The sequence below is a fragment of the Typopeltis vanoorti genome, chromosome 1, assembly GCF_054136105.1.
Source record: "Typopeltis vanoorti isolate ZY-2024b chromosome 1, IOZ_Tvanoo_1.0, whole genome shotgun sequence".
NCBI lineage: Eukaryota > Metazoa > Arthropoda > Arachnida > Uropygi > Thelyphonidae > Typopeltis > Typopeltis vanoorti.
This window is the reverse complement of record NC_143549.1, coordinates 108,027,780-108,046,283: the sequence shown is the minus strand read 5'-3', so window position 1 is coordinate 108,046,283 and position 18,504 is coordinate 108,027,780. Positions and strand designations below refer to the sequence as shown.

Genomic DNA, 18,504 nt, shown 5'->3' with positions numbered 1-18,504 from the left:
TTCTGTGAGTTAATACTGATGATCCTAGTTCTGGGAGATGATAAGTACAGGATGAGGATGTCAAGCAAAAGTGAAGTGTTATTCTTGTCCACCTTTTAAGAAAAACACGATACAGTTATGTTGACTTTTTGGTGACTGAAGAATATGATGAGTCTGGGTGGGGTATAGACAAATTATAAATATATTATCAACATACTCAAACCAGACTTTGAAGTGGAAAAATTAATTGTTTGGAATTCAAAGTACAGTAGATGCTTGCTATAGTGAACTTCCAAGAATCAAAAAATAGTTTGTTACAGTGCAAGGTTTGCTATGGAGCAGTGGTGTTCAACCTTTTTTACTATGCGAGCTACTTTTCTATACTAAGTTATTCGGAGATCTACTCTCTTATATAGATCACGTTCCCCCAACCTGATATCTGATTACGCACAACTATGCAGTTAAATACACTCACTCACTTCGGAGGATCCACTCTTCCAGCCCTAAAAACTTTATTTGCGTATTTAAAAATTTATTTATCACTTTTAATTATTTTAATATAACAAATATATTGGAATAAAATATTTATTTCTATATTTTGGAAAACCAAAGTTAGAAAAAACAACAGATTGATTACAAACTTACAAGTTACAAAAAGTGCTGGTTGATTAAAAAAAAGTTAATGTGAAATTTAGCATGTTTAGACCTCACAATATTTACAGAGTCAGGTTGATATGAAGAAGTGGCCAATCGCAGACAATCATCCAAATGATCATTTGTAATTTGGTTTCTTAATTGATTTTTTATGACGTTCATATTTGAAAAAGCGGATTCTGACAAGTATGTCGATCCGAAACACGACAGAATTTTTCGCGCAAACTTTTTCGACATCCAATCAAGTTATAGAATGGTAAAACAGTTCTATGCCTTACATCGAGGATGACTACAGACACAGAACTTTTAAAGAATCAGCAGTGGTGCTATGCACAGGCAGCAATTTAAATAGAAATCAGGGTGCTATTCTTAAAGACATATGAAAAATCTCATCAATTCTCTCAGCTTAACAGAACTACAATTCGCGAAAAACCACACAACACATGGTCATGTACCAGATTCTGACTAATGCATGCGCACTTCCAAACGAGAATTATCAAATGTAATGGCCTGATAGGTACTAACACTTCTGTATTCATGTAACTTGGTGCATTTGTATTTACACCAGTACAGCCTTAATAATGCTAGACAGAAGCTAGTGAAACTAGTTGGCAATTTGTATTTTATTCATTAAATCGCATGGTCTCTTATTAATAAAGTTTTCAGTTTTAATATATTACACCAAATATGAACAATTTAACTATTCTGAATGTTTATTATCTCAAGTTCTACTTCAGCTTGGTTTATATCAAACAGCCCACTAATTTTATTTGAAATTTCTGTGATGTTCAAGTTTTCTTGAAATGGATTATTGATAAAAGATACAATCATTTCAGTTTTATTAAAATCTTTAAATCTTGAATTTATTTCTTCTTCTTCAACTAATTCTATTTCACGAATAAATTCTTTTAAATCACAGCGAAGCATTTCTTGATTTTGTTCAAAAAATTTTAGATATGGGAAATGTCTAAATTCGCAGTCATTTATATTTTTCTTTAATAAAAGTAAGTATTGTTGGAAACTTTTATTGAACTTAACATGTCAATTAAATTTTTATCTCTACCTTGTAACTCTAAATTTAAATCGCTTAATTTTGTACAGAAATCTACTAAAAATGATAAGTAACAACCATCTTTTATCACTCACAATTGTGGATAAATATCTCCTTTTTCATCAAGAAAATTTTTGATATCGTTAATTAATACAAGAAATCTTTCTAAAAAAATTACTTCTGCTGAGTCAGCGAACATTATTGTACAACAGAAGTTCCCTATCATCATCTGCCTGTAATTTAAATAACCGCCGTTGCAGGGCTTTTCCTCGAACAGAATTTACAATTTTAAATGTAATATCCAAAACAACTTTTATGTTTAATCTTTTACTACACAGTACTTGCTGGTGGATAATACAGTGGTATGTTAAAAAAATCTGGATATTTGTCATCGTTTTTACATAATGAAATGAAGTCTGATATATTACCTATCATTGCAGGAGAACCATCAGTTGTAATAGACACAAGTTTAAAAAGCGGAAGTTTTTGTTGTTTCACAAATTCATCAAATGCTGAAAAAATGTCTTCTCCCCATAGTCCTTCCCAATAATGGTACAATTTTCAAAAGTTCTTCTTTACTTGAATAATCTTGAAATACCATGTGAATAAATACCATTAACTGAGCAGTATCAGTGAAGTCGTTTGATTCATCAAATTGTAATGAAAATGCAACACACTGGTGAATGCTTGACATTAACTGAGTATTCAGATCGGCACTTAAAATTTCTTCTCATAATCGTTGTTCTGGAAAGTTGTAAATCTTTAATATTCAAAATGATTTCATTTTTATTTTTAAAATCAGAAAATAAAGATTCTTTTATTAACTCTCCATCAGTAAAAGGCTTTTTTGCTTTTGCTAATAAATGACACTTTCAAAGATGCAATAGTGGCTAATATTTATTACTTTCGAAATCATATTTTGTTGTCCAGAAAGTCCTGCCTTTAAATTTATAATTTTTGATTCACGTATTTCAGAATTTTTGGGAAAATCTTCATATTTTGCATGAAGCGATCGAAAATGTCTCTCAATATTACTTTTTTTGGAATTGCTGCAGATGAATTACAAATCAAACAACAATACTTTCCATTTACCATTGTAAAGAAATAATCCATTTCCCATTCCTTGTGAAAATGATACGTCTCCGCTTTCTTTGATACACTCATGATTATCCTCAAATTAAAAAAAAAAAAATGTTAAATATTTTATTAAAATAAAAAATGTTTATAACTTATCAATTAGCAAACAAAATAATGGTAAATCCAATGATAAATTTAGAGCAACTGAAACTCAACTGAAATTCTAACAGTGGGTAGTGGGAAGTATGTGATGTAGTTACGAGTAAACACGATTACAAAAAATGCATACGATGTGCTTTGCTTATAATCGCATTCACTCGGCTCGCTGTTTGACTTCCACTGATCCAAATTAATTCATTTACCCGGACTTATAAGAAAATTACTGATTTGACAATTTTAGCGAAAAATAAATAAACAATAGCAATACACTTAAAGAGAATTAAAAAATAATACAAAATAATGATAAATAAAATATTATTTATTTATATTATTTATAAAATATTAATTAAAGAATAAACATGAGATCGACCAAAAATCGCTCTGCGATCGATGGGTTGAACACCACTGTTATAGAGTAGTTTGGGTAAAAAAAAGACTGACCCCCCAACTCTCAATTCTCAGAGAAAACTTTTCAGAATCCCTTGTGCCAAGCTCAAGCAGGTGTATACTGGAATGATCATTCATAGCCCTTCCACTGGAGCACATTAACTGGTTCTTAATTTACTTCCCACCACACAATGAAGAGTTTAAAATATTGACAGCTGAAAAATACTGAAGTATTTTAATCTTTGAATAACCACTCACAATCTTCTAAGAGTGATATTAATATATTGGGGAGAAAGCTGTAGGTGAAACAGTAAACAAAGAAAGTGGAGAAGAAACAGAACAAAGGAAATAGTGGAAAATCATATGAGGTCTAGCAGTAAAGTAATGAGACAATTCATATAAAATCACGTATTTCATAACTGTCTGATATATTGTGGGTCACCTTCAAAGGAACCATCCCCCCCCCCCCCACACACACACATGAAATACACTGGTTCCACCATTCCTTCCATCTTCTGTTAAGTCCTCTTCTATTAGCTCATTTATGGCCCATGTCAGACTCTTTGGATGTTTTCTAGTCTCAAAAATGGTACCCTTGTTCTTGAGCCTGGAGAAAAAAATAAGTCACAGAGACAAGTTGGGCGAGTACGGTGGCTGTTACAATAGTGGAATGCAGTTTTTGGCTAAATACTTGTGAAATTGATAGGGCAGAATGAGAAGGCACATTGTCATGATGCAATATAGAATCATTTGTGATCTCTGGATGCATCCATGAGATGCGTTTTTGCAACTATTCAAAGATTTCTTTGTAGTAAATTTGGTTGACAGTCACTCCAGTAGGTACAAATTCTTGGTGGACCATGTCATGCCATCAAAAGAAAATGACAATCATAGTTTTTGTTTTGGACCTCTTCATGCTTTCTCTCACCCTTCAAAAGCATCTTGTGCCATTTAAACACTTGAGCATGAGATAAATAATCATTACCATACACCCACTTAATATTATTGACTAAACAATAAAATTACTGAACTGAACAACAGTAGCAATGTTGTTCAGTTTAACACAAAATTTAATTGCACAGCGTTGGTCAAGATTTCGCCTCTCAATTTTCATGATGAACACCAGGCATACACTTACTAAAAACACACAACTCAACAGGTGTTTACCCTACTGATGAGAAACTGATACTGATGGAAATAGCAAGAATCACTTTAATACACTGTGTAATTATTGGTTCAACAGTGCTGCCAATTATTGCGATTAAAAAAAAAAATCCCATTACTTTTATGACAGACCTCGAATGTGGTGACAGAACAATAAAGGTTTGGCAGAGACCATGTGGGTTTTGAAAAAGATGCAATTTATCCAATCCTTTATCGAGAATACAAAATGACAACAGGAAAAAAAAAAGTACAAATGTAGCATTTGATAGGACATAGATGGCGAACCTATGGCACGTCCGAGAATTTTGCTGGCACATAAACGATTTACAGGTGATATCCTTTTATACGGTTATAAATTATTCAGGATTTTTTTTTAATTGTTACAATACGTACAAGTTAAATTTTGTTTTACAAGAAACCAGCTATGAAGATGTGCATATGATTGGTGAAATCGAGACCCAAAGACAACTTGAGTCGAAATGCTAATTCTCTTCAAACGAATTTCATAACATCTGAAACTGTCATAACATTCACTATTTAATGTTCTCACGGAACTTCTCATTACCAGCGGGCTCGCTCAACTCACACAAAGTTTCAACCCTTGTTTGAATTTTATTGCTGCTTATATCAGCTGGCAGACAAACTCACACACACATTATATAGCATGTTTCAATTCGTGGTAGAATTTTATTTCAAGTTAGCCTTTGTGATATGTCATAATGACATCGAGAATTTCAAATGCAATAAAACAAACACTTATTTCATGTAATTGAAAAATTGGACAATAGTTTTTAGTTAGTTACTGTGTTTCTGATGCAACATATGGTTTTGCTTGAGTCTATACAGCATAGTTTCTGTGAGAGGGGATATGTGATGCATTAGTTAGCGCCGTTTTTATTCCAGCTATCTATAATTGCACTATTTGTTGAGAAATATATTACACAGACTGCAAAAGGACTGTACCTTATTGGATACAATAAGGTACAGTCTGTACAGTCTCAACAAGTGAATAAAACTACTTGTTTTTCTTGCATCTGCAGTATAATGGCTGTTGGGGAGGGTGTGTTGTTAACCGAGGGGAGCGAGTTACTATTGCCTCGATGTGAACATGTTCAAACATTAAATTACATATTTAGTTTAATCCTTTATCCAAGTGTAAACAAACAAAGTTTGCAACTGAAGTATCTTCAGGACTGGGGCAACTCCTAGTAAAGGTAGACTGACTTCACATCACTTGCCTTAGTATCCCATAATGCTATGCATAATGGGAAGGGTCACTACCCAGACTGCTTTCAACCTTTATTGAGGTCTCTTCAGTGGGAGCCAGACCCAGAGGTGATACCAAAGTTGAAGTAATGCAGCAGTCATAGTTTTCTATACCAGTTGTCAAAAGGTATCCTGAACATCTTTCTCTAATTCAGAGTTATTTAATAATAAGGCGTGAAAATATGACTTCAAAAAGATGTGCTTTGCATTATGGGATACTAAGGCAAGTGATGTGAAGTCTGTCCACCTTTGCCACGAGTTGCCCCAATCCTGAAGATACTTCAGGTGCAGACTTTGTATGCTTATGCTTGGATAAAGGATTAAATTAAATACGTTGAAGGTCTGAATAGTTCAGCAGTTCTGCTGAATTTATGGTTGGCCTCAACCATAAATGGCAACACTATCGGTGAGATGTTTTTTTTTCTTTCTAAGTTGGTACATCTGTCATAAGCATCCATGTGATATTGCAAGTCATTCTATCAAGTGGTTTGTTTTATACAGCTGTCTGAAGCAAAATTGTTGTCTGTATCCCTTGAAATGGATAAAATTGAGTATCGTGCAGTTATAAAATTCTTTGTAAAAGAAGGTTTAATGCCAAAAGAAATTGATTTGAAGTTCATAAAAGTTTATGGGCACTCTTCTCCCTCATTTTCGACAATTAAGAAATGGGCTGCCGAGTTTAGACATAGCCATACCAGCCTTGAAGATGATCCATGTGAAGGAAGTCAAAAAATGTAACAACACTAGAAATCATTGATCAAGTGCCCAATATGATATTGGATGACCGGCGAGTCAAAGTGCATGAAATTGCTGAGACTATAGGCATTTCAAAAGAATGTGTAGGATACATTTTGCATGAAGAATTGCAAATGAAAAAGCTTTGCGCAAGATGGGTGCCGTGCAGATCAAAAACGCACTCGCATAAAAATCTCTGAACAGTGCTTGGAGCATTTTAACAAGAATAAAACTGATTTTGTGCTTCGATTTTTTATTATGGATGAGACCTGGATTCCATTACACACCAGAATCCAAACAGCAAACAAAACAGTGGACAGAAGCCGGTTATTCAGCGTTAAAGAAGACAAAGTCGGTTCCATCAGCAGGAAAGGTCATGACATCGGTGTGTTGGGATGCTAAAGGCATTTTGTTTATTAATTATCTTGAAAAGGGTAAAACAATAACAAACAAAAAAAAAACCTTTCACATTTGACGTCCGTAGACGCCGTATGGCCACTGCCATAACTCACATGGTTTTGACAACGATGTCTTCTGCTAGAATAAGTGGTAGGATCGCAGATTCCCTTTCCACACAAAGTTTGTAGGACAATCACAAACATCCATGCCCACAGTGGGATTCGAATCCACCGCCTCTTGGCTGGAGAGCTGACAAGTTAACCACTCGGCCAACCAGCCCGGCAAAATAACCGGGGAATATTATTCCTATCTTTTAACCAGACCAGATGAAAAAACATCATGAGAAAAGACCCGGTTTGCAGAAGAAAAAAATCATCTTTCATCAGGATAATGCACCTGCGCCCACAAAGGTGTTTTGGCAATGGGAAAATTAAGGGATCTGCACTATGAATTGTTGGAACATCCACAATATCCCCCAGATTCGTTTCCCTCTGACTTCTATCTCTTTTCAAAACTAAACTCTTCCTCGCTGGTCAGCATTTTTCTTCTAATCAAGAGGTAATTGCAGCTGTAGATGGTTTTGCAGATCTTACTGAGAACTACTACACGGATAGGATAATGGCACTGGAGCATCACTGGAATAAAATTATTAGTTTTAAGGAAGATTATGTTGAAAATAAAAATAATTTTGAAATTATAAATTAGCTTTTTTTATTGTTAGGTTGAAAACCTTTCAGATGCCACATGTATACAATTTATAGTCTAATCAAGTGAATAAACTTCCATCTTTCTCTAATCCAGAGTAATTTAATAAAAAGTGTGACACCTTTCGGCAACTGGTATAGGAAAATACTTCTGCATTACTTCAACCTTGGTATCACTTGGTCTGGCTCCCACTGAAGAGACCTCAATAAAGGTCGAAACCGGTCTGGGTAGTAAACCTTCCCATTATGCATAGCATTATACATGTCCACAAGGAGATATGCTTTGCATTATGGGATACCTAAGGCAAGTGATGTGAAGTCAGTCCACCCTTGCCACAAGTTGCCCCAGTCCTGAAGATACTTGAGGCACAAACTATGTTTGCTTACACTTGGATAAAGGATTACACTAAATATATAATTTATAGTCTAACCAAGTGAAAAAAGTTCCAATGTTCAAACATTTTTTGTGTGCGAGATATATGCAAAACTTTTTAATGTCTTTTTTGATGAAGTAAAATCAGGGGTGCGAGTTATACGTGAGAACAAGTTATATTCGAGTAAATACGGTAAGCGTTTCACCAACAAGTTGACATCCTTCTGCTGCTTTCCCTGCTCAGCTGACTTCTATGGTGAGTTACAATGCATAAATATTTTTCTCACTACTGTTTTTTTTATCAAACCAACTTCATTAAAATCAATTTAATAATACAATAATCAATTTTACGCTAAATAATATTATAAATAATTATTTATAAAATATTATAAATAAATAAATTAAGTTAGATTAATTTTCCCCTATTAAAAACTGCATGGGATGTCAGCAACTCGATTGGTAAATTTTTGGCACGCGCACCATGCCAGCAAGCGGATTTGTAAATTTTTGGCACGTGCACATAAAAAGGTTCTCCACCACCTGTGATAGGAGATATAAAAAAGAAGAGAACGAGATTATTACATGGTACCTTTAGGGAGTACAAGAACCCATTCCATAGAAGAGTATGAAATTATGAAAATTAAAATTGAGAATTATAACTTAAAAAATTTTAAACGTTGAAATAGCCTAAATTAATGCCACTTACCTGAAATCTTCATAGTTAATTAAAATATGTGCAATCTGATTAAATTCAAAAATAATCTGATAATTTTCAGCAGTTAATCAACAATACAATTGTAACCTCCAATTAAAGTTTGTTTTCTGTTCAATTAAGAACCAAACTTGTTCACATCAGCTGTGTCAATCACTTTTACCCTTCAATTCCAATAATGCAATAGCCTAAATTAATGCCACTTACCTGAAATCTTCATAGTTAATTAAAATATGTGCAATCTGATTAAATTCAAAAATAATCTGATAATTTTCAGCAGTTAATCAACAATACAATTGTAACCTCCAATTAAAGTTTGTTTTCTGTTCAATTAAGAACCAAACTTGTTCACATCAGCTGTGTCAATCACTTTTACCCTTTAATTCCAATAATGCAGGCCAGCTGTTAATTACCTGTATACCTTTCCCACCCCATCCCCTTTTTGTAAATGGAGGTGACCATATAAAGTTGACTGACTGCTGAAGTTTTCAGGTTATTTTCGATTTTAATGGAACAGATTGCGTATACAGTCATACCCCGAAGTTACACGATAGATGGGACCAACAAAAAGTGCGTGAGTTGAATTCGCGTATAATTTTGCATCATAAAAAAAAGAAAGTTATTTTGATGTCAATGGTTTCATAAAATCTAATAGATTCGTCTGATGGCATAATGTCTTTTTCTTGTCACACAAAATTTCTTCATAGCAAGCTAATGATTTTTTTTATTCTTTACCTTGTGGCTACAATTCGTTCCTCATTAGAATCTATGTCCTCCAAAATCTGTAAACCTTTCTTTTATGATTGTTCTTACTGTGGATTCCTGTAGATCAAACTTCTTTGCTAGCTCACAAATTTTCATTCCGCCTTCAAAATCCTTAATAATGTTGAGTTTTGTTTCCAAAGTCAATGTTTTTCTTTTCTTGCTAGCTGTAGAAGAATTGGACTTACTTCCTTTGGACGACATTATTATTTTTTATGTGATAAATCAAGAACATAACATCAAACAATTGCAAGGTTTGTAGACTATAAAAATCGTGTATGAATGGAGACCGCGTGAAACACGTCAGTGCTTGTTCACAGCATGTGTGACACTGGCGAATGCAGCCGGTGTTGCGTAACTCCGGATTTGCATAAGTTGGGGGTATGACTGTATTTAGTTTATTATGATGATTTCAGATAATATTAATTTCAGCTTAGAATTTAATAATTCTGGTTTTCATTTTAATAATTTTGTATTTTTCTAATTCTTTCCTTTGTCTCCCATCATTGTTTGCATTTATACTTTTTCAGATTGTCATTTATGTGCCTTATGTACAGTTCCTATTAATCCTTTATGTTCTATGATCAATGTTCAATTTTGTATAACAAAATTTTATGTCATAAAAACTATGTATTTAGTCCAGGGTTTCCCAAACTATAGGGTGTACCTCCCTTGGGGAGGTATAGACAGCGTCCAGGGGAGGTGTTAAGAACCTTTTAGTTGTACATTGTTATAATAAATCCACCTTTCCCAAAATACTAGCTTTAAGTGAGTAATAAGTTGACTTAATCCAATTTGCCTTAAAAGATCTCTAAATATCAAGATGGGATAATTTTGGTGGATATTTGTGGAACATTCCAGGTGTCACATGTCAACTGTTTTAGTCCAATGAATCAAATTCATCAAGAAATAGGTTAGAAGCAGAACACTTGGCAAATTTAATAAGAATTAGATCTTGGCTTACCATTACGTCAGAAAAAGACATCAATCTAGATGTGGTATATAAATACTGGACTACAAACCACCATCAAAATAATAAAGAAAACTTTCTCAAGTCTGTATTTATTACACATCTGTTCCGAAATATTATTTAGCAAAACATTTCTTGTTTTGCTAAATTATATTATAATTTTAAATTATAATATAATTTATATTATAAATTAAAATTATCATTATAAATTATATTATAATTTATAATGCTGTATAAGTAATAGTTAAAAAGCAGAATGTTTTTGATTCGAAAATAAAGTTTTGTTTATTTAAATTTATAATATAAATAACTAAATATCTTGAAAGTTAAAATGACTTGCCATCCTACATCGTGCAGGGATGGGTAGCATGTTGGAAAGCACGTCACCAGCATGACATACAGGTCCCAGGTTCAAATCAGACTATGCAATGAAGGTTCAAGTGTAAATTTTTGTGAAAGCTCTTAAAAATGGCTATAATGTGGAAAGTGAATTTTATGAAGTGAAAATTTCAATAAAAAGCACCTTCTGCATGCTTCTCTAACCACTCCTGCTAATAAAAATATATACCAGCACATGCGAGCAAAAATTTAGAGAACTGATTCTATGATAAGTATGTTATTTTCAACTACAAAACTAATGTAATTAAGATAACTAAACACTGGGTTTATTGGTCATAAATATTTAATACTACTAGTCACCTACTAGTTTCAGTGCATGTATAATGCCCAATTTTTGTGAAATATGGTGTAACAAGAAGAAATGTAGATAACGACCTGGGTGTAGATAACGGCTTACGGTACACACCAAGAGAAATGGCTCCGTCTGCTTGTTTCGTAATCAAAATGTCTAGAAATTGTAATCTTCCTTCATTTTCAAGTTCTAAGGTGAATTTGATTTTATGGTGGAAAGATTTGATAGATGCCAAAAAATCATGTAATGCTACACTCTGTTTCCAATATATTATGAATATGTCGTTTACATATCTCCTACTTTGAGGAAGACCCACTTACTTTAATCTTTCCTATAAGGCCTTATCAGCCAACTCTTCTTACTTTATGACCCTTGTGTTATTAGAGTACTCGAGGGCCATGGGGTCTTTTCATTTCTGGCCTTACAACTATGTCCTCTCTATAAACCTTACTATATTTCTTCTATAATCTACCCTTTCCCCTTCAATATACCCTATTCCTCCTATGGGTTTAAATTTAGAAGAAGGCGAGTTCAGAAGCCTTAAGGTAGCAGCCCTACCACTGAACTATTCCATCGTCAGGCTAGTCCCCTGACATGGAGAACATAACCATACTTGTAAGCTGACAGAAAAAGATAATCGGATTGAATCTATGGGAAACGACCCTGGAATGGGAAAGGGAAAACGAAAATGGAAATGACAAAATATAATATACATAGCAAACTGGAATGTAAGAGGAATAGCATATAAAGAAATAGAATTAGACCAGTTATTAAATGAAAGAAATTTTAAAATAGCAGTAATCACTGAAACAAAAAAGAAATTAAAAGGAACTATGAGAACTGAAAATTTTAATGTGATATACAGTGGAGTCGACAGAGACCAAAGAGCACAAGCAGGAGTCATGATTTGGATTCATAACTCCCTTTCAAAACAGTTAAAACATTATAAATTATGGAATGAAAGAATAATAGAAGCTAGAATAAAAATAGATAGAGGCTATTTAACAATAATTGGTTTATATGCCCCAGAAGAAGGAAGAGAACAGGATAATATTGATTTTTATAATCAGCTACAAAACATATATAATAAAATAAATAAAAATGATTACATAATTTTAGCAGGAGACTTAAATGCAAGAATTGGAAACACGAAAATTAATAATAATAATATAGGAATACATGGAGAACACACTCCAAACAGAAATGGTAAAAAATTGATTGACTTTGTAGTTTATAATAACCTAAAAATAATGAATTCCTTCTATAAACATAAAGACATACATAAATATACTTGGGCAGCAAGAGGATGGAAATCAATATTAGATTACTTCATATTAAATGAAAAGACATCAAAATTTTCACTAGATGTTAGAGTTCACAGAGGATACGAAATAAGCAGTGACCACTTCCTTGTTAAAATAAAATTAAGATTACCACCTAAATGGCTACAAGTAACAAGAACAGAAAGAAAAATTGAAACATTTGTTTATAAAACTAGACTATTGAATGACACAAATGTACAATGGCTATATGAACAAAGAATTAACCAGTATCTGGATAAAATAAAACAAAATGAAGAAATAGAAATAGAATGGCTTAATATAAAAACGATACTAAATGCAGCAGTAAATGAAAGCTTAGGAAAGACCAAAAAATTCAATAAAAGAAAAAATCTGAAGATCTGGGATGATACAATCAAAGAAATAATCAAAAAGAAAAAAGAAGCCTATCACAAATGGTTAAGCAGTAAAAGATTACAAGATGAAATAGAATATAAAAGAATAAGAGCCATAGCTAAAAGAGAAGTCAGAAAAAGACAGAGAATCATGGAATAAATTTGTTTCTAATTTAGAACATGATTTATATAAAATAAGACCCAATGTATATAAGATTTTGAAACACCTAAATGCAGATACCAAAGAAAACATAAAATTAAACACTGAATTGAAATTAGAAGAATTTCTAAATTACTACACAGAACTGTGGACAGACAAATATTTTAAAAAAGACAACTGGCAAACAATTAACAAAAATGAAAAGGAAATAACTGAAGAAGAATTAGAAATCAGCCTGAAAGAAACAAGAAACAGAAAATCACCTGGAGAAGATAAGCTAGGTTCAGAACTATATAAATATGCAGGAACAAGATTCAAAGGAAGACTCTTATTATTTTTAAATAAAATTTACTCAACTGGTATCCCCCCAATAGAATGGAAAAAAGCAATTGTGATTCCTATCTTTAAGAAAGGTAATAGAGATGACCCTAAAAACTATAGAGGTATCAGTATACTAAATTCATGTTACAAAATATACAGCAGAATCTTAAATAACAAACTAATGAAATATTCCAAAAACTTTATTCTAGAGGTACAAAATGGATTTAGAAAAGGATGATCATGTATAGACCCAGCCTTCTGCCTAAAATTAATAATAGAGAAAAGAAGAGAATATAATTTAGAAACACATATTGCATTTATTGACTTTGAAAAAGCATTTGACAAAGTTAAAAGAAACATATTATTTAACATATTAAAAGAAAGACAAATACCAAATAATATCCTAAAAGCTGTCACAAGTATATATGAAAATAATCAAATACAAATAAGATTAAATCATGAGCTATCATATACAAGAGAGATAAACCAAGGGGGCCGACAGGGATGTCCCCTCTCAGCAACTCTTTTTAATATCTACTTAAATGAAATAATAATAAAATGGAGTAAAAATTTACATCAAGGAATTAAACTTTCACCTACAGTTAACTTAAACACTCTCCTCTTTGCAGACGACCAAATAATAATTACAAATTCTGAAGATGACTTACAGAAAGCTATTTTAGATCTAAATGAGATAGCCAAAGATTATGGTATGATAATAGCAACAGAAAAATTAGAAACTATGGCCTTTAAAGGACAAGATCCTGCAAGAACTAAAATAGTAATAGATAACAAGATCTTAGAACAGGTGAATTCATTTAACTACCTAGGATGTATGATCGCATATGAAAAAGATATAAACATAAAAATTGCAAAATATTTAAAAATAACAGGTGTAATTAACTCTATATTTAAACCAAACCTAGTTCAAAAACAAACCAGACTAAAAGTATACAATACATTAGCCCTACCGGTCTTAATGTATGGAAGCGAAATCTGGACAATAAAACAAAAAGACAAAGATTAACAACAGCAGAAATGAAGTTTATGAGAAAAACTGCAAAGTATACCCTATTTGATCACAAAAGAAACGAAGATATTATGAAAGAATTAAACCAAGAACCAGTAATTGAAAAAATTAAAAAATATAAACATAGATGGATGGAACACGTTCAAAGAATGAAAACAGAAAGATTACCAAAACAAGCCTTAAAGTACAAGCCATTAGGAAAAAGAAAACCAGGACGTCCTCTTAAACGATGACTTCTAAGGTCGGAACAGGCCATACTAGGCCTAAATCCTTGATACGTATGATGATGATGATGATATCCCCACCAAATTCACGGTTTAGGATTAGTATATAACAAGACATCTTTTTCAAACTTTTACATGAATAAGTCCACACAGGCAGGAGATAGAGGGCTTCTCATTGAAAGGCAACAGATTATCTATAAGTACCATGACTTTGTCCACAGGAATATTTGTAAATATCGATACAATATCCAGACTAGCTAGAATGTCTGTTTGTGAGATAGAAATTTCTTCCAGTTTCTCAACAAAGTGTTGCTGCGTATTTTTGATATAGGTGTCTGTGTGTCTAATGTGCTCTTTAAGAAGATTAGCAAGATGTTTTGATAACAAATAAGTCAGCGAGCTAATACCACCTATGATTGGTCAAAGAGGAATATTAGTCCTCTGTACTTTTAGTTATCCATATAAACGTGGAGTTAAGGGAGGCATTGATTTAAATTTTTTCTTAAGATCCGTGGACCATGTAATCATGTTCTGTAAAAGGTTATGTTTCTACATGGTTTGTCCAAGTAGGGTCATAATCTAATGGAGAGTGAGTAGAGATATCTGAAAGTAAAATTTAAATTTTGGACATATAATCTGTCATATCACAGTTGAATTGCCTTTATCAGCCATAAGTACTATAATATCTTTATTCTTCTTTAAATTAGACAGTGCTCTTTTTTTCTAAGGAGCTGATATTCTTTTTAGGATGACAAGAAGACAAAAGAAGAATTGGCGGTCTTTAATCTAATGTCATTTGCAACATGTTCGGGTAGAAAGTAAAGGGCCTTTTCTATGTTGCACATAATATCTATTTTTGGAATGTGCTCTGGCACGACTGCAAAATTGAACCCTTCCTTTAAAATGCTAGATTGATTTTATTGTACTTATTGTCGAGATAATATAACGAATGATATGCATAATAAAACTTATCTTAATACCAAAAACAGATGTATCAAGAAATTTAATGCTTTATTCAGATTTTAAAATCAAGAGCTACCCCTACTTGGAGGCATTTCTCTTGGTGTGTACCATAAGCCAACCCACACAGGTCATGAGTCCATTTGGATTCGTGTCTGCATTCTTTCAGTCATTACCCAACTCTCATGACTATAGGTGAGGATGGGACATAGACTGTATTGAAGACAGCCAGCTTTGCCTTCTGGCTTTCCCGCTTCAATACTACCGAATGGCCAAGCTCCCGCAATATTGAGCTTGCTAAGCCAATTCGAGTATCTAGCTCTACGTCCCATTTTCCATCATTCGTGAATATGGACCCAAGGTATTTAAACTTCTCCACCTGCCTCATTGGGACTCCACTTACATGTAGAGTGCACTGGGATGGTTGTCTTGAGACCACAAATGTTTCAGTTTTGGCCACACTGATCTTCATTCCGGCATCTGCACAAACAGCTACAAACCTATCCAGGGTCCGCTGGAGGTCATCTGTGGAAGAGCTAAGCAGAACTAGGTCATCTGCAAAAAGCAGACATCCAATGCTACATCTTCCAATTCTGACACACTCACTGCCTCGGCTGTGCCTATCAATCCAGTCCATAAATATTATGAAAAGGAGGGGTGACAGAACACACCCTTGGCAGAGGCCAACGGAGACTGTGAAAGGTTCAGACTTTGTGCTGTTTACCCTGACACAAAACTCTGGGCATTCATACAGGGACTTGATGGCAGCTAATAGTTGGCCATTCCACTCCATACTCCTGCACTACTTGCCAAAGCTTATCCCGAGGAACCCGGTCATATGCCTTCTCCAAGTCCACAAAACATGTGTAGACATTCTTGGCATATTCCCAAGATTTCTCAAAGACTTACCTTAAAGTGAAGATTTGGTCAGTTGTGCTTCTACCAGGACGAAAGCCACATTGTTCTTCCTGGAACTTTGACTCAACTATGCTCTTGCACCGTCTTTCCAAGCACTTAGCATACACTTTCCCAGGCAGGTTGAGCAGAGAGATGCCATGATAGTTACTGCACTCCTTCTGGTCTCCAAAAAAAAAAAAAAAAAAAAATTGCTCATCTGAAATCTTATGACATTAGAGTAGCCTTCAAACCCATCATGACAGTACAAAATCTGTAAAGCTCACCCAAGGACCACAATTCTTTCAACAAACATCCTGCAGTTTACAATATTCCATGTTCTTGTGGCCTTAATTACACAGAGCAAACTTTGAGAAGTTTAGAAATAAGACAAACAGAGCATATTGGAGACGTCAATAACAACAGAGAGGACATTTCAGGCTTGGCATTCTGTTTCTTCGACACTTACCAAAACACTGAATGGGATAAGAGCTCCATGCCATATATAGAAGGACTACAGCTCCCACAACAACAAAGAGGTTTTACAGTGGTAAGCCACTCACAAGGTACTCTAAACAGAAACCAAGGGATGATTTTGCGTAACATTTGGAAATCACTCATTAGATCTCTCAACTTAATTTCTCTGCTAACTAGCAGATGCACCTGCTGAACAATGACTGACCATGTGCAAGCATCCATGCTCCATGTGTTTCTGTTGTACTTGTGTAATGGTTCCTACACATTTGGTATTTTTAGTAATGTATCGATTCATAATTAACGCTTGTTGTGTTGTATATTTATATCTGTATGTTCATCCAAACCCAGATGAAGCCACTTTGGTTATGTGGCAAAACTAGTAGGTGACTAGTAGTATTAAATCTTTACAACCAATAAACCCAGTGTTTAGGTATTTTACTTACAGAACTGATTCTAGTTATTTTTTCATCATTTACATAGTAGCAATATTCCATTTTGTTTAATGTTTATCTATCATGTTTTATTTCTCTTATTTTCATGGAGCCCATTATGACAGGCAGGTTATTATAGTAATAAAAGTGTTGCAAATTTGTGTTTGTTTCTTTCCATCATTTTGTCATTTTCATTTGCAGCTAACATATCACATTTCAATCATAAGTTTTTATCAGCTCTTCAAAAGAATTTCATGTTTTCAGATCAACAAGACTAACCTTAAAGCAAAAAAATTTAAATCTTAATTTTGGAGAAAATCACTATAAACATACCATACCCACCTATTATAATCAAACCATGCTGCATAACTTGGAATAATGATGTGATTTGCCTGCTCTGTAACATTATCATCTTGACCATCATCTGGAATCCTATCATTACGTATTTGTCCATTGGGAGTGGATGGCCGTGAAAGCCTGCCTTTCTCTTCCTTTTCACCCTGAAGGAAAGTTAGAAGAGGAAAATAATGGAGTTTCCCGGAACAATAATAATAATAATAATAATAAATGACTGCAAGTAACTAATTCTGTTTTTACTTAGGGTCACAAAAAAAGCACTAAATGTTCTAAATACATCCGAAAAATCTGCCATTTAACATCCATTACTAAATGTATTTTTAAAATTTAACTGATATGATTATTATTTAACTTATAAAAATTCTGGTAAACAGAACAACTTAAAGAGCAAAACTGAAATACACACACACCACTACTTCAAGCAGCATCAATGGAAGTGATGGAGCAAACAGACCAATTACTGAAATACCGTCAACATAACTGAAGAGAGGAAGAGAGTTGAGATCCTTCAGTTTTTAGAAGGTGAGATTTATTTAGGTATTATCACCAATTCCTTAGGTGTGCACTCTTTGGAGAGTGCACAGGTGGCAGTGATAGTACTACACAACTAAGTTTACAATATTACTAGCTTCCATTCAAACATTTACTTCCAAACTTATCTGTTATCATGCCTCCAATATTTTTACACCTTGCATTTCAATCTTCTAAGATATATTATAAACTACAGTAATTCACAAATTTCTTGTTCTTTTTCCATCTTGGCATCCTGTTAAACTAAACTTTCCTCTCCATTCAATTTAAGTGATCATATATTACTTTAGGTTTGTTCTATACATGCATTCTTGAATGATAGCAATGTCAGGTTCCTTCCTAATACAATCGTTTGTGTGAT

General features: G+C 33.5%; 1 protein-coding gene across 4 annotated transcripts in view; it reads right to left on the bottom strand.

Moving 5' to 3' along the window:
• mor (SWI/SNF- related protein mor) overlaps positions 1-18,504 on the bottom strand; it is a 442,374-nt gene that overhangs the window by 196,036 nt on the left and 227,834 nt on the right. For all 4 annotated transcript variants that reach the window (XM_090398829.1, XM_090398819.1, XM_090398811.1 and 1 more), the window contains exon 12: positions 17,598-17,755. In XM_090398829.1, the coding sequence (XP_090254955.1) occupies positions 17,598-17,755 (158 nt within the window). The remainder of the gene's footprint in view (positions 1-17,597; positions 17,756-18,504) is intronic.